Genomic DNA, 27,161 nt, shown 5'->3' with positions numbered 1-27,161 from the left:
GTACCATAAATACCACATATTCAAGTTCTCCTGCAACTACTACCAAAACTTCAGGGAATGGGTTTTAGTTACTTGGCAATGAATGAGTCTGTTTGTTGGCATTGCAATCTAAAGGTGCATTATTTCAGCCAGGTGTGCTATATGAGCTACTATGATGAGCAGTATTTTGCAGTATAATGTAACATCATATATGTAGGTTCTTGGTCAGACTTGTTGTATATTTACCATATTTTTCAGACTATAAGTTGCACCTGAGTATAAGTCGCATCAGTCCAAAAATACGTCATGACGAGGAAAAAGCAATAAGTCGCATTTATTTAGAACCAAGAGAAAACATTACCGTCTACAGCCGCGAGAGGGCGCTCAATGTTTTCAGTGTAGTCTACAGGAGCACTGAGCAGAATAGAGCGCCCTCTCACGGCTGGAGATGGTAATGTTTCCTCTTGGTTCCTTTCTCTTGGTTCATGTCAAATTAATTTTGATAAATAAGTCGCACCTGGCTAAAGGTCGCAGCCAAACAATAAAAAAGTGTGACTTATAGTCCGGAAAATACGGTATATGACTTTCATATTAACAAGTCAACAAACAGAGAAAACAAATATTTTATAATTTGTGTCTTGTATAGATGAGTTTCACAGAAATCAGCCTGTCTGACAGAGACAATGATGGGGCCACTGCCATGCACTTTTCTGCCAGCCGCGGCCATGCTAAGGTCCTCAGCTGGCTGCTGCTTCACGGCGGGGAGATAGTGATGGACAGCTGGGGCGGGACACCTCTTCATGACGCAGCCGAGAACGGAGAGCTGGAGGTATGTAAGAGAAACTACTGCATGTGGATGTTTTATTACAAATCCAATTGCAATTGTAATTACAACTCTGACATCTAAAACACATGAGACGGAGAGAAATTATATAGGAATATAAAACTCGAGGTGCAGTATTTGTGAATTGTGAACACATCATAAATTGTGTACCACTTTATTTTAGTATAATACATTTAGGGTTAAAATAGGAAAATGCATTTGAAGTACATTTAATTTATTTACATTTACATTTATACAATACATAGAAGCTGAATAAATAAGCTTTCTATTGATGTATGGTTTGTTAGGATAGGACAATATTTGTCTGAGATACAGCTATTTGAAAATCTGAAATCTGAGGGTGCAAAAAAAATCTAAATACTGAGAAAATCACCTATAACGTTGTCCAAGTAAAGTTCTTAGCAATGCATGTTACTAATCAAAAATTAAGTTTTGATATATTTACGGTAGGAAATTGACAAAATATCTTCATGAAACATGATCTTTACTTTATATCCTAATGATTCTTGGCATAAAAGAAAAATCAATAATTTTGATACATGCTATGTATTTTTGGCTATTGCTGCAAATATACCCAGGAGACTTAAGACTGGCTTAGTGCTCCAGGGTCACATATGATAACAGAGTCATTGTGGTACAAATAATTTTAGGGTGATCTTCCACTTAAACTGATTCATCTGAGATGCAATGCCAAGATAGAACTAGATTGAGCTAATGCTCTTAATAATCTATAACATAAAGCAAATATCTGTTTTATTTGTGTACTGTATAATTATATAAAAAGAGATGCTATATCTTGACTATTACTTGAGTAAAATAATAATAATAATAAATATAGATTTTTGAATATTACATTTTGAAGTCTCTTTTGTAGAGATTTGATCTAACAATCATGTGTAACTTTAACATTACATTTTGGATACTTTTAGTGTAGTTTATTCAGTTACTTAAGATTTCACAATACTGTTTGTTGACATTGCAAACTAGAGGTGCATCGTTTTAGCCAGGTGTGCTATATAACCTACCGTGATGTGCAGTATTTTGCAGTATAGGTTAATATTATTAATGCCTGTTTTGGTGATTTACTTTATAAATCATCTATCTCTTGACTTTCACTTGAAAAAAAAAAAAATCAAGAATGATTCTTAAACATCACATTTGTGAACTTTTGTAATGATACATAGTTATAATAAAATGATTATAAAATGATTAAAAATGATTAAAATGATTTATGAGAAACAAGTGACATATTATACATATTATAGTGACACTGTATATAAGGTTCGGTTAATATACACTCTCAACAAGTCAGTAGTAATTCACTAGAAAGTTTAGTTGAGTTAAAAAATGAAATTCCTTTGCCTTTTTGTATGTACAATATATTATAAATAATAATTATTGCAATTATTGTGCATTTTTCATGTTATATTTAATAATTGTTACATGCTTTATTTGTTACATTTATTTATTCAGCAACCTGGAAGTGCTCTAAACCTTAGTGTTTGGAACTTTCCACAATCGTGCGACACTTTTATTGGTTCGTAACATTATCCATCTGAAGGCTGCTGACAGAAAGAGTGGGACACAGAAGCAGTCAGAGTATTGTCTCTCGTTCTCCACCCGAGGGCCAAACGCATGACAGCTGTCATTAACAAAATACCCTTTTACTGCATTCATGAACACCACTCATACTTTACTCAACCTTCTCAAACAGACAAATATTTACACCCTTCAGAACGAGCAGTATTAAGCAGTTGTTCAGTCATAAATAGGTGCACAATTCTGTGTAATACTGTGTAAAACCATAACCTTATGAATGAGCACTATGAATAGTAATGCTTGCTTTAGCCGACAGAGGTAAATCTATTTAATAAAACAGCCCCAGAGCATGCAGTCTATGTGGTTGTTAATGTAAATGTCTGTTTCTCCATGCAGTGCTGTCAGATTCTGGTAGTGAACGGCGTGGACATGGGGATACGGGACCAGGATGGGTTCTCAGCAGCAGACCTGGCTGAATACAACGGGCATCAGCAGTGTGCCAAGTACCTCCGCACTGTTGAAAACATGGTGAGAAACAGCACATAAAGCACAAATATAATTCTTCATACAAATGTTCACTTATCTCGGTTTACATTATCAGTACTACACAATAGGTTAATTAAATGTTTTCTTTATTTTTGCTTGTTTGCTTTGTTTCATATTTGCATATAATGTGCCAAATAATGTTTGTAGTTTTAATATTTAGGATTTCCTTCATTTAGAGTGACAGGTGTTTAGTTACTGTAATTTTCTGTTTGTTTAGCCGCTTGATATCATCTTGGACTTACACTGAGACTTGACAGAATCACACAAATGTAAAAAACAAAAAAAAAATGCAGTCAGCACCCCCCCCCCCATTATCTAGTAATGGGGATTACCAAGATGAAAGAGGATAAAATATAAGATGAAAATCTCATCTAATGCTGTGTTAGTGTACAAGGGTTTAACTTTATAAAGTCTACTGTATCATATTTGATAAGCAGGCTCTAAATACAACGTTCAAAACTTTGCTGAAAAACTTGTTGTAGGTAATCTACTCTTCTGTTGTTTTGTCATGATTTATGTGATACATAGTTAATTATTATTTATAGCAAGTAAAAAGGGTATTTTCATGTTTTTCATTTTTAAAAAACATCTTAATTTGTTTTATTAGAAAAATCATGCTACATTTTCTCAAATATGATAAGCAGGCCTTTGAGGATCTTTTATTTACAGTGCCTTGCTAGTATTCATAACCCTTCATTTAATTTTTCATGATTTGTAATGTTGTAATGTAGCCTTATGTTAAACTGCTTTAAATGACTTTTTTCCACATCAATCTACACTCCATACACCATGATATGATAACAAAGCACAAAAAAGATTTGTGACAACTTAGCAAATTTATTAAAAAACTAAAATGAATACATTGCATAATTATTCACATCCTTAACTTGGGACTGGGATTGTAGCGAATCAGCTCAAAGGGGAAATATGAATAATCAAGCATAACTAGTTATGATTATTTATAAATATTTAGATCTGCTGTAAGTATTTACTTGAAATCTCAGTGTCAACTGTCTGTCAGTTTTAAGAATGTTATTTTCCTGTTTAAGGAAAACAACTTTTTTACTGTACAAAACTCAGAGCATGTAGCAAAAATCTGCATGATTAGGGACTCCAGTTATGAGCACATAATGAACATCCTCAAGTGTGATACAAATAAGACTTTATTAACTACATAAACACTTAAACTAGTCTAACACACACACACACACACGAATACAATGGGCATAGGAAAAAGGGTTAAAGCTTAAGCAGTAAACAGATGAGAAATAAAAGATGAAGCTATCATACAATTTGATATTCAGCAGATCTACAGCCTGAAGGAAACATCAGTTTCTTAGTTCAAACACACCTTTGTAAAAGGTGCATATAATACTTAATGTATCAATTAAAAAGACTAAGTTTGATACTTGCACGTCAAAAAGAGTCCTGATGCACTTTGGAAAATCATACACACAAGTAGTCTGCTAAAGTGTTATAGAGATCTATGATTTCATATTTCAGGCTTTACAGGGTTAACAAATTATTTAAAGTAAAGTTCTTAACATGTAAAACTTTAATGAGGAAAAATAACTAAGTGCACCTTTAATTGGGGTCAGTAGATTCTTGATAATATGAAGATAATTGCATGTAGTGATGTGGTTTCACAAGCCCTCGTCAGCTGCACTCGTATCTGTTAATACTGCCTGTAATTAACCTTTGTGTAACTAAAGGAATTTCTGCCTTAAGCACAATGAAAGACTATTGCAAAAAAGAAAAAGAAAAAAGAAAACAACAAAAAAACAAGCAAACAAACAAACAAAAACACTTACATGCATCTTAAAAGGGATTGTTCCCACAAGAATGAAAATAATTTACTGACCCTCAATTTGTTGTAAACCTGTATGAATTTCTTTCTTTTTCTGAACACAAAAGAAGATATGTTGGTAACCAAACAGTTAACACTAGCCATTGTCTTCCAAAGTGTTTTATTTAATGTGTTCATACTGTGGATGTCAATTGCTACCATCAACTACTTTGTTACCAACATTCTTCAAAACATTTTTTTTGTTGTTACACTTTATTTTAAGGTGTCCTTGTTACAGTGTAATTATATATTTAACTACTGAGTAATATTACTTTACTACATGTACTTGTTACATGGTTAGGGATAGGTTTAGGGTTTGGCTTAGGGTAACTTGCATGTAATTATGCATAATTGATTATTATTATAATAGTAAGTACATTTAATGTGTAACAAGGATACCTTAAAATAAAGTGTTACCTATTTTTTTTTTTATTTTTTTTTTTCATGTTCTATAGCTCAAAGAAATTCATACAAGTTAGGAACAGCTCGAGGCTGAGTAAATAAGAGTCACTCTTCTACGCCTGTCAATAACACTTTAGCTTTCCTCTCAGAGTGTGGAGCACCGAGTCTTGTCCCGGGACCCTTCAGCAGATCTGGAGTATAAGCAGCCGGACTCAGGCCTCTCCTCTCCGAATGCCACCCTGCCCACCCCAGCCCCCACCGCGGCCCATTTCGACATCTGCTCCCCCTCCAGCTCGCTGTCCAATTATGACTCAGCCAACTCCAGCCAATCCAGTACTGGAGAGAAGAGGAGCGGCACGCCTCCCTCCCGAGCACCCACAGGTCAGAGAAACACCGATGAGCTCTCTGTATAACTGTATCTGCACTACTTTAGCTAATATTATGCTAATATATACGTATCACTGATTCTTCAGGAGTTGGACAAAACAGGGAGCAAAACTGATGTACTCAGACAAATTAAACTACATTATTTGGCTTATATTTACTAAACTACTGAAGTATTTGGCCAACTTTTCTTTCTTTTTTTATCAAAACGAAATATTTATCTTTAACTTTATCTTTAACAGCAATCAAGATGTTTTTAACATTTCAAAACACACTCTCATTCTAGGAGACTGATTACACTTTTGTATTAAATCATTTTATTATTAATCTCCCATAACATTTACAATTTAAAATTTTTAAACCTAATAAGAGTTGCAATTTCCGGACATTTTTTTCCCTATGTCTCAAGAATCAGTGGTGTAAGTTTGGGTAAATACGTTTTTTTTTTTAAAGAAATTCAGCAAGGATGCATTGAGTTGAACACTGCCAGTAAATACATTGATAATAAAAAAAAATGTTTAGAGTGTATTTTAAATACCTGCTGGGTAACACTTTAGTTTAGGGACCTATTCTCTTATTTAGATCCCTTAATGATCCCTTAATAACTTAAAATTCATAGTTAATAGTTAACAGTGAGGATTGATTCTTAAACTAAAGTGTGACTGAAATCTGTTCTTTTGAATTTTCTCTTAGTCAAGAATCCTGAAAAAAAATCTATCATCATTTGCACAAAAATATGAAGCAGGACAATTGTTTTCAACATTAATAATAATACGAAAGGTTTCTTGAGCAGCAAATTCATATATTAGAATAATTTATGAATCATGTGACACTAAATAATACATTTAAAAATATATTAAACAGGAAACTGTTTTATAAATTCTAATCATAGTACTGTTTTTACTGTATTTTTGATCAAATGAATTCAGACTGTCAATTAAAATGTATTAATATAAATCTCCGGATTAACTTGATGCAAAATGTTCTCTCTCTGCATTGCTGTGTGTTTTGATCTCCCCCCTCTAAACGGCCCGTAGCCCACCCTCTCCGCCCATACATTTGCTCAGTGCTGTGTGTTTGAAGCATTATATGAACAATGGTGGGAAAGTTGAGCTCTCTGAAGCAGAACTCATTCAGAACAATGTTTCTGTAGCATTGTCCAGGCGACCTGCTGTGAGGTGTCCCAGTAATGTCCTCTAGTGGACACATTTAGGACATCCTTATACAACAGAGCTGTACATTATTATCCTTTCACTACCAGTCAAAAATGCAGACCCACCTGACTGAAATATGTTACGATTCTAATCTTTCAGTGATCATAAAACCTTTTTTCTAACAAATTTTATCACGACACAATTTCTATACTTACGATCGTATTTATAGTTTTGAAGAATTAAGGAATAAAGAAAGCCGGAAAGGTTACAGCATATTCTTTCTGTTTCTGAAGTAACTTCACTCAGATGTTTCACAGACAAGAAAGCTAAGAGAATTAAGCAGTCATCTCATATGGACTTGGGCTAATTGTAATGTTCCAGTAAACCACGTTAAAACGATCCTTCTAGTATTAGGCATTTATTTTTCATTTTATATCATTTCTGAACAGAACTTAGATTTTTGTTTAAAGCAAAATGAAATAATTTCGCCACGGGGCAGTGTTTCTGATTAGTGGAGCGATCAATCAATCAATCAATCAATCAATCAATCAATCAATCAATCAAACGAACAATCAATCAATCAATCAATCAAACGAACAATCAATCAATCAATCAATTGTATGCATTCTGGCCATTTCAAATTTAATGTATTACCGTATATTGTGTGTTACGTTATTACAATAATTATATTTTGAAATTTGAAATTTGACATTTTATAAATTGAAATGTAAAAATGAGATTTCACATGTGTCTTTTATAATCTTGTTAATAAATTAGCTTGTATTTGATGAAGATATTTTTCTACTTTCTGCTTTTTCATTTGCCTGCCATTTTTTCAGTTCTTGATTAATAAAAGTACATTTAATCAATCAATCAATCAGTCACTCAGTCAGTTTGTCTGTCTGTCTGTCTGTTTGGGTTATGTTTGTCTCGATAAATGATTAGAGAAATGTTTTATTGCAGGAGGTGAAGAATCGGTCATTACAGACATGCAGGCCTATATGGACATGCTGAACCCTGATGTCGCAGACAGCTCCCAGAATGCAAAGGAACATCCTGCACACCTGCCGCCCCCTCCAACATTTCCCCCTCCCCCTCCTCCATCAGACTCCTCCCACACACCCCCTCCCCCACCTGCCTACCCCCCACCCAAACCACCGGAGGAGGAGGAGTCTGCCGAGTACCTGAAGGTGAAGAGGAACCTTCGCCGAGTGGACAATGATGTGGTCAAAAAAGAGGTATGCTATATGTTTTCTTAAAAAAAGAGGGGAAAAAAACGTCATAAAGTTGTAATATCCAGCATTTTCTTTCATCCTATAAAAATATGTGTTCAGTGTTATATTCCACTGACTAAAGCATAAAATGTACTTTAAGAATCCCCTTCCCAGTTCCCAACGGCTCACTACTGTGCTGTAGAAATTACATCAAAATTGTACTTTGTGACTTAAAGAGGGCATCTTTATGTAAATGTACTTAAAAAAATCAACAAGTACATTTTAGACTTTGGCCCTTATAACTAAAGAACAGGGACTTGAATGTTATGATTGCTCTCTTTCTCTATTTGTGGTCTCCTTCCCTTTTTTTTAATGAACACACAGCTCTGCTATTGTTACATTCACAATAATTCTGCTTTGTACAGTCCAAGTCCACAATGAAATGTACAATATTGGACAATTTTCATCCAATATTGACAAATTTAAAAATGATTAATGTTAACAAGTGTGCAGAATTTATTATTTTCGTCTTTGAGCTTCCATTTTTGTGGTAGATCTGTAATATCCCTGTGAGTGGATTTACTTAATGTAGATTTAATGAAAGATATTATCCCTTTTTCCAGTTTAAAATACATTGTTTTTGTTGACCACCCTTCTGAAATGCCAGAATTTGTAATCACCCCATTGATGATGTCACGTTTGTCCTCCACACTGCCCTTAACATGTGTTAGTGAATCAAGGTAGTGTGCTCTTAATAACCCATGTCTGTCAATCAGTCACTAAAGCAAGATATGGAATAAAAAAAGTCCCTGTATGTAGACATACTGAGCGTCCAAAAACTGTGCATACCCTTTCGAAATGATTCATCTCTTAGAAATGCATGGCTGAAGTTGATCTTTTATTATAGTGATTTAACAAAAATGTTTCATTTTGCGACACACTCTTTTCATAATTATTCTTAACAAGATATCATATAGTGTATCATAGTAGCTGTAAGTTTTATAATGTAGCAACAAGATATTCTATTAGATGTTATAATAATATGAGAATTATAACGAGAGAGCATTTTACAAATATTTAAACATTTTAATGCAAAAAACCCCTTTATAAACGAACCTCTAGAAACATATATAAAGATCTGAACATGCATTTCATGATCTCTTTAAAAAGATCATGGGTTATTTTGTTTAGCGCTGAGTTGGCCATAAATGCAGCGTTCGTGGCCTCTAGTGAGTCATCATCTGATGTGCTGCTGTTGACCAAACAGATACGAAGCCATGGCGACTAAAGACCTGAAACACAATGTTTATTCACAGAATATAAAGGAATCGTATTGTACTAATGGACAGTATAGAATAAAAGCCTTACAATAGTGAACCAGAGTGAATCAATCTCTTGGGAGGATTTATGCATGGTATTGTCTCTCATGCTCATGATCAGAACAGAACTGCATATGACTTCTACCACAAAACAAAGACAGTCCGGCTGAAATGGAGATTGATTTGAAATGCTCATAAGCAACTCTGTATGACACGCGAAATAGAAGTGCACAAGAGACATAACTCACAGAATTGATTGAGTACATGCTTTGTCTTATATATATTGCAGTGTGTGAGTATCTGTATGCAAACGGTAAACTGTGCTCACGTAGTGCATGCTTGATTGACTTTATCATTGCAACATGTCAACTATATTATCGTCCAGCTTTGATCTGCTAAATTAGATTGTAAGGCATGTAGATATTAGGTTGTAATGATCAGCCCAGTAGGCAGAATTACATAGATTTAAAATGGGGTCAGATTAAACTGTGTAAGGGCTTTGCATGTTTAAAAAGATGGGTCAGACAACAAGGTTAATAATGAAATACAAAATATGTGTTTACAATGTTCACAAGAGACTTAAAAAAAAACACAATAAAACTAGGAATCCTAGGCTGTTAAAAGCACAGGATAAACATTAACAAACAAATATTATAAACATTAGCATCATTCTCTATAAAGCTGCAATCAACTTATCTACTTTTGACTTATCCTTCATCGTTAATAATTTATTCATTTTTGTTAACACTTTAGTTTAGAGACCAATTCTCGTTATTAACTAGCTGCTTATTAGCATGCATATTACTAGCATATAAGCTGTTTATTAGTACTTATAAAGCACATATTAATGCCTTACTCTGAATCACTAACTTAACAACTACTTTACTAACTATTAACATGCAACAAATTAGGAATTTATGGAGGAAAAAGTGAGAACTGGTCCCCAAACTAAAGTGTTATTTATTTATTTATAAGCTTTTCACAATGAATTCGATAAAATACGTCACGATACAGAAGTAATCTGGTTTGTGAATGCCGTTTCAAGTTGTCTTTAAAAAGACTAGGTATTAAATATGGACATCTTAAAAAAGTGCATTCAGGCAATATGATGTGATGATTATACAGCTCACTTAATTACAAAGACCAGCTTGCATCCCATCTGAGTCCTGTGTAACTAAATAATCCATAGAGCTTTAGTCATTCTGTGTATAGGACAATAATAGCAAAACATTCCCTGTGGATTTAACACTGAAACGTCTAATTAACACACACTTACCATCAGCTCGTCCTTTTTTAATTGGCATGGAATACATATGTAGGTGTAAAATAACACCTCGGTTAGCTTTGACAGTAAAGCAGCACAGTATGCTCTAATTAATCCTAAATGAACTTAATCACAGCAGTTTTTCATAAATAGCACACAGTGGTGCACAGCGGCCATTAGAAAGAATCACACTGGCAATGTGTCTTCTGTTGTCTGGCCAACAAACCTCAATCTGTGTGTTAAAAACACCCCTGTGCACGCTAATCAAAGCCCGGAGCAGGTGCATACACACGGTATGGACTCACACACTCATATAGACAAAAACACAATGCTACTTTTGTGTTTCTGTTAATGAGGGCTTCCATTAGCCGAGCTGACCACCCAAAAGCTGTAATGATGTGCTGCATGATGGACTGGACATTAATTGAACTAATTAAACTGTCAGATATGCCAGCACATCCCAACACACACATTCTCTGATCATTACTGCGAGTTCAGCTGTGTTGCAGCACTATTGTTTGAGTATGAAGAGCAGATAATGCACTTTTTGTTTCCTATGTTTGCAAAGTATTTGAAGTAGTAGCTCAGATCTTCCCATCAAAACGTGTTTGGATGGTTGCTGGACTAACTGAGGAGAACAACAGCAGAATTTAACACTTCACTTAGTATGCAATTAATTTAAGTATTCAGAGACCCCCCCCCCCCCCCAAATATCTTGATGCATAAAATGTCTGAATACAATTTTAATTCATTTCCATTGGCTTCCTTCGCTTCACATTTTATGTTGAATTCAGCTCTCCAGTTTAAAGCACTTAAGCAGTGCAGATGAAGTTGTGTCATTCATTTTTACTTTATTCAAGGGGTAATGAAACCTTCAGCTAGACCCTTTCAATGACCTCTGACCCCCAAAATAACCCACTGTCTTCTTTCAGACGGTTTCTCTTCCACTGTGATGTTGAGTCCAGGCCCATCAGTTTAGCACATCCCAATAACTTTAAAAACGCATAACTTTTTAGCAGATGATCACTATCATAATGGCACAGATTCAAATAAAAATAAGTCCCTCAGATTGACTTCCTGTAAAAAAAGGTGGAGTTTACAGTCACGCACTACTGTGCATCAGTCTATACTGGAATAAATGTTAAAATATATTTTTGTACATATAGACTCTAAACATAATTTACAACCTGTATTTCTGCTCAACCCTTTGAAATGCCTTGAACCATTTCAATGCAGTGTTATTAGATGTTGTTGACAAGTTAAAAACATCCAAGCAATATAATGCAGATTCTTTCTGAAATATCTTTAAACTACTGTCTTAATAATTGTAAGTAACACTACTTTGTTTTGCCAGTTTGAATTTGTCCATTCACTAAAGACAAAATAATAAGTACAAATTTATACAAATACTTGTGTCTTTGTGTTACTCAAAAGGTCTTTTTTTTTTTTGTACAGTGTATAAGTGCATTATATTGATATTTTATGACCTAGATTGACTTATTCCAGTCCATAATGAACATTATTGAGCTGAAATACATTCAACTTCTAATGAAAATGAATACTTCAATAAGTCATGAAGATATCTACTAGAATCTGTCTCCTCAAACCAAATTCAGTCTGCTTTTCCTTTTATGGTCAAAGACTTTAGGCTGCACTGCAGCTGTGATGCCGTAGGGGGGGGCTGAACAGGAGGCGGGATTTAGAGCTGTCAATCAAACACTAGTTTAACAGATTATATGTGCTTTCTTTTCAGGTGGTGGAAGCACATCACAGTTTTAATTATTTTTTTCTTTTTTTATAAATTGAGAGATTTCTTCATCTCATTTGTTTCTCGTAGAGACCACAGTAGGATTAAACGCTGAGCAAAGAGCGTGTTTAGCATCTTTAGTCTTATAAGAGAGTCCAAGATGCCAACATTCATCAAATGATCTGTGCTGTCATCAACATAAATACAAAAACCTTTAATGAAATATAAAGATTTGTTATGCTCATGTTACATAAAGAAGGGTAACAGTCATATTATGTAGGGAGAAATATAATGTAGACTGTTTAATCTCACACAAATATTGACTCTATCATTATTTAGAGGGCAGAGCATTGGAAGAACACTGTGTGCTCACCTAAAAACATCCTCTTCCTTGGGTACGATGGTAACATAAGTATGCATAGCAGCCACATACTGGCACACTTCTGGGTTGTGTTTAGTCTAGTTCGACTTACTTTAGGATAGTTTGTTTATAGAGCACTAATGTATTTGAATACCTCGTCATTTACTAACTCCGGCCCATATTAGGCTATGATTCGCTCCACATACACTGGAATGTTATATAAATCCACCCAGTTTAATATAATGTTCTTCATTTGACATAACTCTGATAAACTTTAACAGCAGAGTCACACTGTGTTTCATTTGAAATCCACACAGTCTTATAACCCACTGCCGCTCGCTATTTCCATAAATCAGCTACCTTTGAATGCGATCTCCACTTTTATTTGTAATCAGATTCTCTTCGGTGGCCGGTCTGCATAATGCAATCCTTCGACCGGTGAGAAAGCCGAGCTGGAGCGGCCATGCTTGGCTACTGTGTGTCACAATACTTTGCATAAGAGACCACGAGCGCTGTGACCTGTGGTTGGATAACAGGTGAGCAGTGAAGTCATCGCCCCGGGACGTGATTGTTTGGTGGGAGGCTGAGGGGCGGGGAAAGGCAAAGCGAGCGTCAGGTAGGATGAGGCACGGCAGAATGGAGATCTAGTAACACCTGTGCATCTACCGGCTCTGGGTTGAAAGCTTTGTGTAGGGTGACAGCACTGTGGGAAGAAATAAGGGCAGTCGGAAAGGGTAAGACTTCAATTCAGTGTCGGTTGACTTGTGATACTTGAGCTTTGTGTGTTATTATATAACGGTTGTGGGTCTTTTGATTGTTTCTCAGGCGTGTTTATTATTTGTGTTGAGTTACATAAGATCAGGATCCTCGGGTTGCTCGCCTACCGCGATAACCTAAACAACTTTCATATGCACTGATAAACATTCAAATGCATCAATAGCACTGCATTCATTTTCAGCTTCAGCTAACGTCACTGAACATGCTTTAGAGCTTTAGATCAGTCTGAAGAATACACGTATTGGTGACTGGTGATGAAAAATTCAGCAGGTTTGAAATAGGCTCAGGTCCATCCGCATTGTATAGAGGTCAGCTAGCCTTTCAAGCAGCGATTTCCCTGAGGCATGATAATCAAACCATCTGCACTGGGCTGACTCCAGTTACACTGGGAGGAACTCTGAAGGGACGACAGTGCTTTAGACAACAATGCAAATTGGATGCTGGAAGGACATCAATGGACAATAGCATCCTCAGGGCCGGCATTAAAAAATAAAAAGCAACAGATGACAGAATTCAAATTATTTGTCATTGTTTTTTTGTTTTTGTTTTTAGTTACTTGCATTTGCGTTCAGATAGAGATCGAGATCAACATAGAAATCAATATTGCTTTTGTTTGACGAAAATGGATTGTTTTGTTATTTATTATTACACAAAAGGTACCTCAATTTTATTTATTTTTTAAATGACAATATCACTTTAACAGCTCACATCTGTTTCTTCGCTTCACCGTCCTGCGACTTTGTTTGTTTTAGAATTGCATTGCATAAGGTTTATTACTATGCAAATTCAAGGACTTTGCATTAGGAAAATCTTAAGAACAGGAAAACCAAGCATTACCTTTTTTGTGTTGGAAATTTCTAGAAACTCTCGGAACTGCATCCGTGATTGCTGTAATGACATTTCGGGTCCTCCTAAAGGCAGGTGGAGAACACTGGTTTTAGATCAGCGATGAAGATTCGCTATCATACACGAGTGAGTGACAGCTGCAGAAAGTGAAACCATTCGGTCCGTCGACACTGAGACAGCTTTCGAGGGGTCAGACGATCTCTCTTGTAGCCTGCTGTGTTATTTTCCTCTGGGAAGCTTAGAAATCTATGTTAAGTTCAGCTTTTGTGCCATGAAAAGTCTTTTTGTTTGCATGCAAATCAGCTGGAGTCACATGAGGCTTTGCAACATGAACACAATAGGAATTATTAAGAGTTTATGTGGCTTAGTGTGTCAGGATTGCCTGAAGCAATATGTGATGAAAATTCAGATTCCTTGTCCTAGAATTGTGTTTATAAAATAGCAATGGTTTGTTCCATTTTCAAACGGTGAAGGAGAATTGTCCAAATTTTGTCTGACAAATTGGACAAATTTCACACGCTCTCATAAAAAGTCAATATAAGCTCTTTTTTATGGCGTGTGTGTGTGTGTGTGTGTGTGTGTGTGTGTGGGCAGGAAGACAGTATTCAAATATGTGAAGGCGACATGACATTTCAGTGACAGAAGTTTCCTCAGTGTGACATGCTATAATTCATCTAGAACAATGTTAAACATTTCCTGTATTATAACAATTCATGGTATTTTGTATTGTTTTTATAAGCATCTGAGAGACTACAGGATGCTACAGTGCAAAAAAAGCTACAAACTGATGTTGTAAAATGTTCATTAGATGTCTAAAATATACACTCCCTGACATATATAAGAATTTAAAACCTAAAATTGTGTTGTTGCTAAAACAGTTCATCGACATTAGTTGTCACAGTATATTTTAATGTATTTAATATATTCAGTAAAATGTTTAATATATTTATGTTTTTCTAAGCTAATAAAGTACTGAAAATAATTATTTTATTATTTTTGTTGACCTATTCCACCCTGCCCACTGTAAAATAATAATAAATTAAATTAAAAAGTTAACCTAGTGCTTTGCTTTAGACTGTATAAGGAGAGTCAATGCTAAAAATGAAGTGTTATAAAATGTGTTTCTACACAAGAATTATATAAATGAAAATGTGTTAGAGTAAGTGATAATGTTTTGTCAGGATTTAAAGTTGCTTCTGCTGTGTTAAAGTGAAAAGACCTAAACAGAGCCTGTGTTTAGGTCAAAAACATGACTTTATTTATCCTGCATGCTGCTTTATATAAAACACAATAACTGTACACATACCAATGTAGTGATCATCTTTTTTCTAGTTATATTAACTCAGTCATGTGCACTACTAAGTTATTTGGATGTCTCAAATTGTAATGTTTTTGCTCTGTTCAAATATTAGTTACACAAAGTATTTGAGTACAGTTCATAGCGTATATTAATAAAAAAATAAAATAGTATTGTTAGTTGACTGCTGAAATAAATTCATAGCGCTCATAAATGTTGTTTTTTTAGGCTTAAAAGCTTTAAGGCAATTTCTGGTTGGGTTTTAGAGCTAATTCCACTGATGAGGGCTGTAGATGAGATTAAGCGCTTGAAATGGCTGATTGTTATAAACATGTGCTGCTCATTTCTCCAGCAGCTGAATCCTGGCGAGGGCCACGAAAGGCTTCGAAGAGTCGACTCTAATCGAAAGTCCCGCAGCTTCAGCAAGCAGCCCAGCACTGGGGATTACTACAAAACCCTGGGTAGTGATCCCGCAGACCAGCACCCCAACAGAGCCATGGCACCCAACGAGGAGGTAAAGCTCAGATTCTGTTTCATGGTGGTGCACACTACCAGTCCAAAGGTTTTAAATAGTCAAATCAGTAATGTTGTTTAAAGAAGTCTCTTCTGCTCACCAAGCCTGCATTTATTTGTTCCGAAATACAGCAAAATGTTTTACTATTTAAAATAAAATAAAAAATGAACTTGTTTCAAAGTAAATCCTTTACTATTTAATTTTTAGTGTAACAACATGAGAGTAAAAAATGTTTTGTTTCTGTTTATTTGAAGTTTTGATTTGACACAAAGCAGTTAAAAAAAAAAAAGCAAAAAAGCGCTAAATTTGTGTGACTTTACTTGAAGCAATCCCAAAGAATTTAGGGAGAAACATTTGAGACGCTTAACTTAGAAATCCATCATGCTAGTAAGCAAATAGTCAATAGTGAGAAATGGTTGCTGTACTTAAGTGTTACCAAACTCTGTCATACTGTATGCAAAAGCATTGTATCAAAGCTTTCTGACTTTCTTCCGTGGATCACAAAATGAGTTATCTAGAAAAATCTCCAAGCTGATGTTTTCCCTTTAAAAGTGAATGGTGACCACATACATTCCTGGTTCCTGTTTATATATAATATATTTGGAAAATAGTAGCTAGGACATTCTACTAAACCTCTGTGTTACGAGCAAGAAAGAAAGTTATACTCATGTTTCTCAAAAACATCATAAGCCCATACTGTAAGAAGATGATAGAGACCACTGTTGCCAAAATTTTTTACAAAGTTGCAAATAAAAGATGGGATTGCAAATAAAAGATGGGATTGCAAATAAAAGAGTGAGATTATGTATTACAAGAAAATACTATTTCAGGCTTTTTGCTTAAAAAAAGAAATTACATTGTTTCAAAGTAAATCCTTTACTATTTTATTTTCACTGTAACAACATGAAAGTAAATGATGACAAAAAAAAATATTGTTTTTTGTCTATTTAAAGTTTTGATTTGACAAAAAGCAGTTTAAAAAAACAAAATAAATAAAAAACGCAAAATAAATTTGGCATTTATTTGATCCAAAGTACAGCAAAAAGTTTTACTATTTAAAATAACTGTTATCTATTTGAATATAATAATAATAATAATAATAATAATAATAATAATAATAATAATAATAATAATAAAAGTGATTTCTGTAGGATCGTGTGACACTGAATACTGGAGTAATGATGCTGAGAATTCAGCTTTGATCACAGAAATTAATTACTTTTTAAAATATATCCCAAAATAGATAACAGTTATTTGAAAAGTAAAAAATATGGTGAAATTGTACTGTTTTTTTTTCTGTGCTTTAGATCAAATAATGCAGACTTGGTGAGCAGAAGAGAATTCTTTAAAAAAACATTACAAATCTTACTGTACAAAAAGTTAAGTGCTAAAGTGCTAAAGTGCCCCTATTACAGGTAATGAAAGGTTCATATTTTGGTTTTTGAAGTCCCCATCAACAGGTTAAAAACACTTTCATTGTCTTGTAATATGCACTTATTTTTACCTTATTTGCTCAAGGACTATAACAAACGATTCACTCAACGAATCATTTTTACGAACCCCTCCTTTGCGTGAAGCTAATCTGCTGTGATTGGTCGATTGGTTTCATTTTAATTTCATCATGCCTGTAATGCGTGTTAAAGCAGTGTTTGTGAGCACAGTGCTGCTTTGTGTACAGCGTTACTGGGGAAACAGTTGTTTTTACCGCTCCTAAAGCCACACCTAGTGCAAAGAATTAATTTGCATTTTCATTTAGACCAACGAGAAAAGACCAACAAGTGGGCGCACAATATGCTAATGTTTCATGTTGATGTCAACATGAAACGGCCTGGGATTCATTTTAAAAATGAATTGTTTCAATGATTCAGAGTCGGCTGTTTCTTTTGAGAAACTTTATACATGGCGCACTTTCAGATTTAAATCTTTTGAAGATGTTTACATTCACTTAGAGTGGGGGGATCATCAAAAGTATGGTTGGTTGCCAAACGGAAAGCAGTTGTTTCTGGGACAGCCAGCTCTCTTCAGTCTGAATCAACCTCGCTCACTCCCTCACCTGTCACATCACAACACAAATCCATGCAAGGTGCGGCAGCCCAGAGTTAGCACTGCAGTTCAGCATTTATTGTACTCACGTTAGGCTGCTGGGTAAACAGTGCTCAGTCTTTTCTTTGTTGTGTTATGTAAGTCTGACGACTGGGACCTTATTATAACTGCACTTTGACTCATAGGACAGAATACTTTGGGAAAGAATATCTTTTTAACATAGCATTTTATTTTTCTAGACAACAATGATTAATGTAGATTAATGTAATTTTAATTATGGGTCACACTTTATTTTAAGGTCCAATTCTCGCCATTAACAAGCCATTAACTATGACTTTGCCTCTATAAACTCCTAGTTTGCTGCTATTTGCTGGTATTGGGTAAGTTTAGGGATGCAGAATATGTGTTTTATAAGTACTAGCAAACAGCCAATATGTTAACAATAACATATCAAGAAAAGTCAAGGCCTAGTGGTTAGAGAGTTTGACTCCTAACCCTAAGGTTGAAGGTTTGAGTCCTGGGGCAGCAATACCACGACTGAGGTGCCCTTGAGCAGGGCACCGAACCACCATCTGCTCCCCGGGCGCCGCAGTATAAATTATGACCACTCCTCTGTGTGTGTGTGTGTGTGTTCACGGTGTGTGTGTGCACTTTGGACGGGTTAAATGCAGAGCATGAATTCTGAGTGTGGGTCACCATACTTGGCTGTATGTCACGTCATATAAGCATGCTAGTAAGCAACTAGTCAATAGTGAGAAATGGTTGCTGTACTTAAGTGTTACCAAACTCCGTCATACTGTATGCAAAAGCATTGTATCAAAGCTTTCTGACTTTCTTCCGTGGATCACAAAATGAGTTATCTAGAAAAATCTCCAAGCTGCTGTTTTCCCTTTAAAAGCGAATGGTGACCACATACATTCCTGGTTCCTGTTTATATATAATATTTGGAAAATAGTAGCTAGGACATTCTACTAAACCTCTGTGTTACGAGCAAGAAAGAAAGTTATACTCATGTTTCTCAAAAACATCATCAGCCCATACTGTAAGAAGATGATAGAGACCACTGTTGCCAAAAGATTTTACAAAGTTGCAAATAAAAGATGGGATTGCAAATAAAAGAGTGGGAGTATGTATAGAGCATCACAGTCCCGCCCACAGCCCGAGAGAGCTTTGGTGCTGGAAGTAAATTTCCCATTCATTTCTCCCATTGACTTTCAGAAAAATCCTTATCTAAAGAGTTTTAGAGCATGTCTGAGGATAACCAGCTACGGCTGAACTCATAAGCATACAACATATCATTTCTGAGTGAAAAAAGTAAGAGAAAATCCAAAAAAAGTCAAAGGTACAAGACTGTGTACATATTTTCATTTCTGAGCGAAGGAACTACTCATCCCATAAACCAAAGCGCCTCATTGAATTCGACTGAATCTCACAGCCGCGAACGAGCCTTTTGAGTGACTTCCAAATCTGACGAATTTCCTCCAGTGAATTTTATTTAATATAGTGAATGTGCAGTAATAGCAGTTCTTTCAGTATTAATTGTGTAAATAAATAGTGTTTTATATAGGTATCGTGTATTTTATATATTGTGTGCGTGTTTGAAAGCGTTTAACAATAACGACAGCAACATGGTGCAGTGCTTTGTACCTGACTGCAATCATCGCTCATTAGTCAACACATGTTGTTGCCGTTACACAAAAATATTCAGTAAATGGACAAAAAGGTGTGCCTAGGCTAAATATTGTTTTGACAGTGGCATCATAAAATGCTTGATATGACTCATACCATATGAATGCTACAGTAGCCTAGCTAAAGTGGACGATAAGCTAACTAACGTTACCAACGTCCCTGCAAAACTCACCAAAACTTTGTAGGTCTTGTCCCTCATGCTGGCCCTTACAAAACCCAAAAGCTTACCTTCAGACACGCTACACTCAACTAGCGTTACATGACCCTATCTAAAGTGGGTTTCACCCCTTTGAACACTTGTTTTCCTCCTTGAAAAAAGCCATCGTAGCAGCAAAGGAGCACACGATTGCACTGATCAGTCTACCGTGAAAAAACGCAACACAGGTTTTTATTTATTTATTTATTTTTATTAATGATCTTCACCTCTTCACGGACCTTCGCAGGGTTTAAACAGACAGTTACACGAGTTCCACCAATCAGATGCATCACTGTGGGATTGTTCAGGATTGTGGGTAATGAAGTTCTTATCCAAGACATCGCGAATAAAAGGCATTTATCTCTAAACAAGGTTATGCCCCATGAACTTTTGCCGTTTATATGAGCATATACTATCGCTTAGTACAGCCGTAGCTGGTTTTAGGTCTACCATGTATGGTTAAGTTTTTATGGCTTATTTCCCAAATGTCAATGAATAAATTGTATTGAATTTTTACTTCCGGCACCAGCTGTGGGCGGGACTGTGATGCTCTATTACAAGAAAAGACAATTTTAGGCTTTTTGCTTAAAAAAAATGTAATTGTTTCAAAGTAAATCCTTTACTATTTTATTTTCACTGTAACAACATGAGGGTAAATGATTTGATTTGATTTGTTTTGATTTGAAAAAAATAAACATAAATAAAAAGCACAAAATAAATAATTGTGACTTGGCTTTACTTGACTTGAAAGTAATCCCAAGGAATTTAAGGAGAAACATTTGAGACACTTAACTTAGAAATCCATTATCCGATCTGTGCTAATGTTTAGGTCAACAACTGTCTCATCCTTTTTTTTATGAGAAATTTTTGGAACACATTTGAGACAAATTTGTTACTTGAATAAAAAAAAAGATCCATTAATTATCCAGAGCCATAACATTTACCTCTAGTGATGAACACACACAATGTGATCTAGAATACATATCAGCATTTCATATGGCCCCTTCTATCAGATCTAATCTTCATTGAGCCAATTAGATGCCCAGTGGGACGTCTGGCCACTTGATTGAACCAGATGGCGCTCCACATGTCCCTCATTAACACGGACATGCGTGTGACATGAAACGCACCATATGCTGGAGACAGTGATGATGGGGGGAGAGAGGGGATAAGGGGCACGTGTGCGGCACGCGTCCAGGAGGCGGGGGTGCGTGGGGTGAAAGGTCAGGGCTTGTTTACACAGCGTCAGTTGTGGGGGGGGGGGTCTCTGGGGATGCTGAGTGTGAAGGATTGTGGCTCTTAGCTTAGCAGATGTCCTTTCATTCCATCAAACCACTCAATTAGATCTATTTATGGATTCATTACCATCTGCAGTGCATATGGTGGGGTGCAGTGGGAGGTATGTTGGTCAGATTAAGTGTTTTGGGGAAGAGTATTTGTAATGTTATTCTGTCTATGACCATTTTAGTGCCAAAATGTGATTTTTAAATGGACCTTTATGTCTGTAAGCCTGATATGTGAAATAATCTATTAACTTTATAAAGAGGAGAGATAATAAAGAGGGCTTTTGGCTTTATAATATATATATATATATATATATATATATATATATATATATATATAGTGATTGTTTTTTATGCCACTCATGCCATCAAAAAGTAATGCTTTTTATTTAACAAGTTTCTTAAACATTTTGCCCAATCAAACACTGGGCAAAACCAGTGTATGTCAGTTTTTACACGTTTCAGAAGAAACAGCTGGACAATTAGTTTACTTACAGTGATGTATCTATATACATGACTTTCCTTCTTCTTTTAGCAAAATAATATATATCTGTGCTTCCATATACAGGAGCTAGTCATATAATTAGAATATCATCAAAAAGTTAATTTATTTCAATAATTCCATTCAAAAAGTGAAACTTGTATATTACATTTATTCATTACACACAAACTGATATATTTCAAATGTTTATTTCTTTAAATTTTGGCGATTTAAACTGACAACTAAGGAAAATCCCAAATTCAGTATCTCAGAAAATTCGATTATTGTGAAAAGGTTCAATATTGAAGACACCTCGCGCCACACTCTAATCAGCTAATTAACTCAAAACACCTGCAAAGGCCTTTAAATGGTCTCTCAGTCTAGTTCTGTAGGCTACACAATCATGGGGAAGACTGCTGACTTGACAGTTGTCCAAAAGACGACCATTGACATCTTGCACAAGGAGAACAAGACACAAAAGGTCGTTGCAAAAGAGGCTGGCTGTTCACAGAGCTCTGTGTCCAAGCACATTAATAGAGAGGTGAAGGGAAGGAAAAGATGTGGTAGAAAAAAGGGTACAAGCAAAAGGGATGACTGCACCCTGGAGAGGACTGTGAAACAAAACCCATTCAAAATGTGGGGGAGATTCACAAAGAGTGGACTGCAGCTGGAGTCAGTGCTTCAAGAACCTCTACGCACAGACATATACAAGACATGGGTTTCAGCTGTTGCATTCCTTGTGTCAAGCCAATCTTGAACAACAGACAGCGTCAGAAGCGTCTCGCTTCTAAAAGGACTGGACTGCTGCTGAGTGGTCCAAAGCTATGTTCTCTGATAAAAGTAAATTTTGCATTTTCCTTTGGAAATCAGGGTGCCAGAGTCTGGAGGAAGAGAGGAGAGGCACACAACCCACGTTGCTTGAGGTCCAGTGTAAAGTCTCCACAGTCAGTGATGGTTTGGGGTGCCATGTTATCTGCTGGTGTTGGTCCACTGTGTTTTCTGAGGACCAAGGTCAAAACAGCCATATACCAGGAAGTTTTAGAGCACTTCATGATTCCTGCTGCTGACCAACTTTATGGAGATGCAGATTTCATTTTCCAACAGGACTTGGAACCTGCACACAGTGCCAAAGCTACCAGTACCTGGTTTAAGGACCATGGTATCCCTGTTCTTATTATAGCCAGCAAACTCACCTGACCTTAACCCCATTGAAAGATGAAGATGTGATATGCCAGACCCAAGAATGGAGAAGAGCTGAAGGCCACTATCAGAGAAACCTAGGCTCCCATAACACCTGAGCAGTGCCACAGACTGATCGACTCCATCCCACGCCGCATTGCTGCAGTAATTCAGGCAAAAGGAGCCCCAACTAAGTACTGAGTGCTGTACATGCTCATACTTTTCATTTTTATACTTTTCAGTTTGCCAAGATTTCTAAAAATCCTTTCTTTGTATTGGTCTGAAGTAATATTCAAATTCTCTGAGATACTGAATTTGGGATTTTCCTTAGTTGTCAGTTATAATCATCAACATTAAAAGAAATTAACATTTGAAATATATCAGTATGTGTTTAATGAATTAATATAATATAAAAGTTTCGCTTTTTGAATGGGATTAATGAAATAAATCAATTTTTGATTATACTCTAATTATATGACCAGCACCTGTATAATGCAAGTGAATGGGCACCATAATGTTGGTGCTTCAAAAAGCACACACATACATCAGGACAACCCCAGTGGATGAATCAGCATCTTCTGAAGTGAAATTATGGGTGTGTGTTTAAACAGATTCATTGCTTCTGGGGAAACTTCAAGAGAGGATCTAGTGTGTGTTTGATGTAAATGTAAGCACGAAGCTTGACATATAGTAATCATCAAAATCGAATAACTCAACCCTTTTTTAAAAGTGACTATTATACCAATTTAATATTTGTATTTTTCTTACACACACTTCTTGTTTTACTATAAAAAGCATTGATTCGTCTAATGGGGTCATATTATTGTCACTATCATGGCTGTATGTGCAATATGTGGACTCACAGAGAGGCTCTTTCCGTACAAATGGTGTTTATCAAAAGAAAGAAAGTCATGAACATACAGGATTGCATGATGTTGAGTAACTGATGAGAGCATTTTCATTGTTGGCTCATCTGTTAGAAAACCAATGTAAATATTTGAAGATGGAAATCTATGGCTCTCTTCCCTGTTCTCTCGACAGGGTTCTGCACTGTTGGAGGACGCAGCAGACACAGCGCCTGCTCCGGAGAACGGGACGGGAAACACTGAGGATCTACCCCTTCCTCCTCCACCACCTCCCCCACCTGCCAGCACCTTCATCCCTCCTCCTCCTCCTCCTCCACCTCTTCCATCAGAGCTGCCCCCTCCTCCTCCACCCAGCAGCAGCGCACCGGCCCCTGCCCAGCGCCGCATGTCTTCCTCCTCCAGCAGTGAGTACTGATCCGCCACAGTGTTCTGTTTGCACTCTCTAGGGAAATGGCAGGATGAAGCATTTAAAGAGGTCATGCATTGAAATTATTAATTTAAAACACAAGACTGCTGTTGCAGTTTCAGTGCTGGCCAAAACGATTAGAACAGTGGTATTTTGAGCATGGTTTTAAGTCAGTTTTTTCTATCTTTTGCTGTGGCAACGTCTCCGAGATGCTTCAAGAAATCTATCTGCAAAGCTCCCTGAAAAACTGTGTGCACCGAGGGCAAAAGCTGCTTTAAACACAAACCATGCTCACACCAAATGCTGATTTCAAGTGTCTAAAACACAGCACTGTAGCTTAGCAGATAGGTTTCTTGAAGCATCTTGGAGACGTTGCCACAGTTCTTCTTTGACTGAGTTCATTAGATCAGATATCTGTGTGTGGAGCACTGGCTACTGTCAGACACAAATCTCACTGGATTATTACAATTAAACAGATATTTTCTGCTGACACACTACATCCAAAGATAGGAATAAGTAACTGACTTAAAACCATTTTTTAAAAACCACCCATTCAGGGAAAGAGTTAGCGATCTGAGGTGACATGGTCAACATCAACCACAACCATGGCTAAGCTTTATGCAAATCACGTTACATAATGAGCAGCGATGCAATGTAGCAGCTACTGATGGGAGTGTAGACGGTGATCTGCCACCGGATACAGTTATACTGAATACCGCTGGAGATTTAGCCCGGCTTTTATGAATGTATGACCTTTACCGTTGGTAATGTGAACACCACTTATGACTCATAAAGGCCTTAAGTTATAATTGACTGACCTCTTCATCTGTGAAACAATGCTTAGGGGTTATGCGTTCAACCCTTTCACTTGTTTGACCCTTTGTTCATAGTATGACCCCTTTAATCTTCTCCTGTCCCTGTAGAGCAGAGGATCAGTGTCACACAGTGATGATAGATTGCACACAAAACATTATCGGTCAAAGGTTTGGAATAACTTATGTTTTTGAAAGAAGTTTCTTATGTAATATTGTGAAATATGTTTACAATTTAAAATAAATATTTTCAAATGTAATATATTTTTAAAATGCAATTTATTCCTGTGATGCGCAGCTGTATTTTCAGCATCATCAGTCTTCAGTTTCACATGGTCATTCAGAAATCAATCTAATATCCTGATTTGGTGCTCAATTATTGGCACTCAGTGATTAATAATAATGTTGCTTCCTAATATTTTTTTGATACTATTTTTTAAAATAGTTCTTTGATGGATAGAAATGTCAAAAGAACACTTACTTATCCCAAAGTTTCCACAATTTCTTTTTAAATAAATAAGCAGCAAAAAATGTTTTCAGCACCAAAATAATCAAGAAATGTTTCTTAAACAGCAAACAACACATTACAATAATTTCTAAAGGATCATGTGACATTGAAGACTGGAGTAATGATACTGAAAATTCAGCTTTGATCACAGGAATAAAGCTTTTAAAATAAATTTAAATAGAATACAGTTGAAAATATGTAACAATACTTCACAATCTTACTATTTTACTGTAATTTCAATCAAATAAATGTGGCCTAGGTGAGCAAAGACACTAGACTGGTAGTGTACATGATACGACCGATACGATGAAGTCAAACATTGGCAACTGAATGATTGTATGTGGTAATATGACAGTATACCTCAGATGTTGTCAGATTGTAAGTTGTACCTAAGAGAGAATATCCCTTTATGTAAAGTACTTAGAATATTGAATATGAGAATATTTAACAGGGATGGTGTGAGTGCTCTGGTGTCGTATGTATCAGTATTTTGCTTAGATCTTCAGTCATGGGTAAATGTGCAAACAATCTAACATCCAATGACAAATATTCACGCTGTTTAGTCTGCAATCCTAAACCATTCATTTAAAGCAGATGTTGTGGATATCAGTAGACCTGTCCATGTTCAGTCCGACTCTCAGCATCTCCTCGAGCTCTCCTCGAGCCCTGCGGAAGTCCACAGTAACTGGGGGGCCACACAGGGGCCACTTGTGCTTTTAGGGACCACAATTTTACAATTCATCTTAACCTACTTTCAGTATTATTAATTCAGTCATTTTTCACCATGTTATGTATCACTGCAATCTATAGTAGTAATTTTGTATTGTAGTGTCAGGGGCATCATGCACATTATTCATGAAGAGGGCACGGGTGGGGGGGGGGGGGCGTGTTTGGGTTTGCATAAAATCCTTGTTTTCACTTAAGTACCAGATATGGGTGTCATACCATTAAATATTGTTAATATGACTGACTTTGCATTTAATGTAATGTTGCAAGTTACTAATTATTCTATAACACTCTCATTGTACAGAAAGAGAGCAAAGTAGGTTTACATTATCAAAGAACATTTTCAGTTCAGTCCAGTGACTCCTATAATAATCATTAAAGCTGAAATTAATATCTGATGAGAGAATTAGCCAGAGAATTCAGTCAGCCAGCACGTCATAAGGGTAATTATTGTTATTTATTATTATTTTTTTAGATTTATACATCATCTGAAAGCTGAATAAATAAGTGTGGTTTGTTAGGATAATAGGACAATATTTGGCTGAGATACAACTATTTGAAAATCTGGAATCTGAGGGTAAAAAAAACAAAACAAATCTACATATTGATAAAATCACCTTTACAGTTGTCCAAATGAAGTTCTTAGCAATGCAAATTAATAATTAAAATTTACAAAATATCTTCGTGGAACATGATTTTTACTTGATGTCTAAATGATTTTGGCATAAAATATTGTCTATTGGTACAAATATACCCCAGCGACTTAAGATTGGTTTTGTGCTCCAGGGCCACACACACACACACACACACACACACACACACACACACACACACACATATATATATATATATATATATATAGTTTACAGCACAAACTACGCATTTCACCCTAAATTGTTTGGTGATATGATTCCAGATGTATTGGGGGGCAAGCTCTAG

At 35.9% G+C, this 27,161-nt stretch overlaps 1 protein-coding gene and 1 long non-coding RNA gene across 6 annotated transcripts in view; one reads left to right on the top strand and one right to left on the bottom strand.

Annotated features, from left to right (window-relative positions):
• Positions 1 to 27,161, top strand: part of espn (espin) — a 67,786-nt gene that overhangs the window by 17,401 nt on the left and 23,224 nt on the right. For 3 of the 5 annotated variants that reach the window (XR_008154740.1, XR_008154742.1, XM_052562901.1), the window contains exons 4-9: positions 626 to 808; positions 2,759 to 2,890; positions 5,306 to 5,537; positions 7,658 to 7,932; positions 15,872 to 16,033; positions 23,946 to 24,174. Coding sequence is in view for 1 of the 5 variants with exons in the window: in XM_052562901.1 (XP_052418861.1) it covers positions 626 to 808; positions 2,759 to 2,890; positions 5,306 to 5,537; positions 7,658 to 7,932; positions 15,872 to 16,033; positions 23,946 to 24,174 (1,213 nt within the window). In the remaining 4 variants the exon portion in view is untranslated. The remainder of the gene's footprint in view (positions 1 to 625; positions 809 to 2,758; positions 2,891 to 5,305; positions 5,538 to 7,657; positions 7,933 to 15,871; positions 16,034 to 23,945; positions 24,175 to 27,161) is intronic. The other 2 variants (XR_008154741.1, XR_008154743.1) reach the window with 1 other exon arrangement.
• On the bottom strand, positions 940 to 14,441 carry LOC127963222 (uncharacterized). The gene is made up of 2 exons (XR_008154760.1): positions 14,214 to 14,441; positions 940 to 2,876 (listed from the first exon to the last, which is right to left on the bottom strand). It is a non-coding gene; the product is annotated as an uncharacterized LOC127963222 (long non-coding RNA).

Source organism: Carassius gibelio, chromosome B8 (assembly GCF_023724105.1).
Source record: "Carassius gibelio isolate Cgi1373 ecotype wild population from Czech Republic chromosome B8, carGib1.2-hapl.c, whole genome shotgun sequence".
Classification (NCBI taxonomy): domain Eukaryota; kingdom Metazoa; phylum Chordata; class Actinopteri; order Cypriniformes; family Cyprinidae; genus Carassius; species Carassius gibelio.
This window is presented reverse-complemented; position numbering and strand designations above follow the sequence as displayed.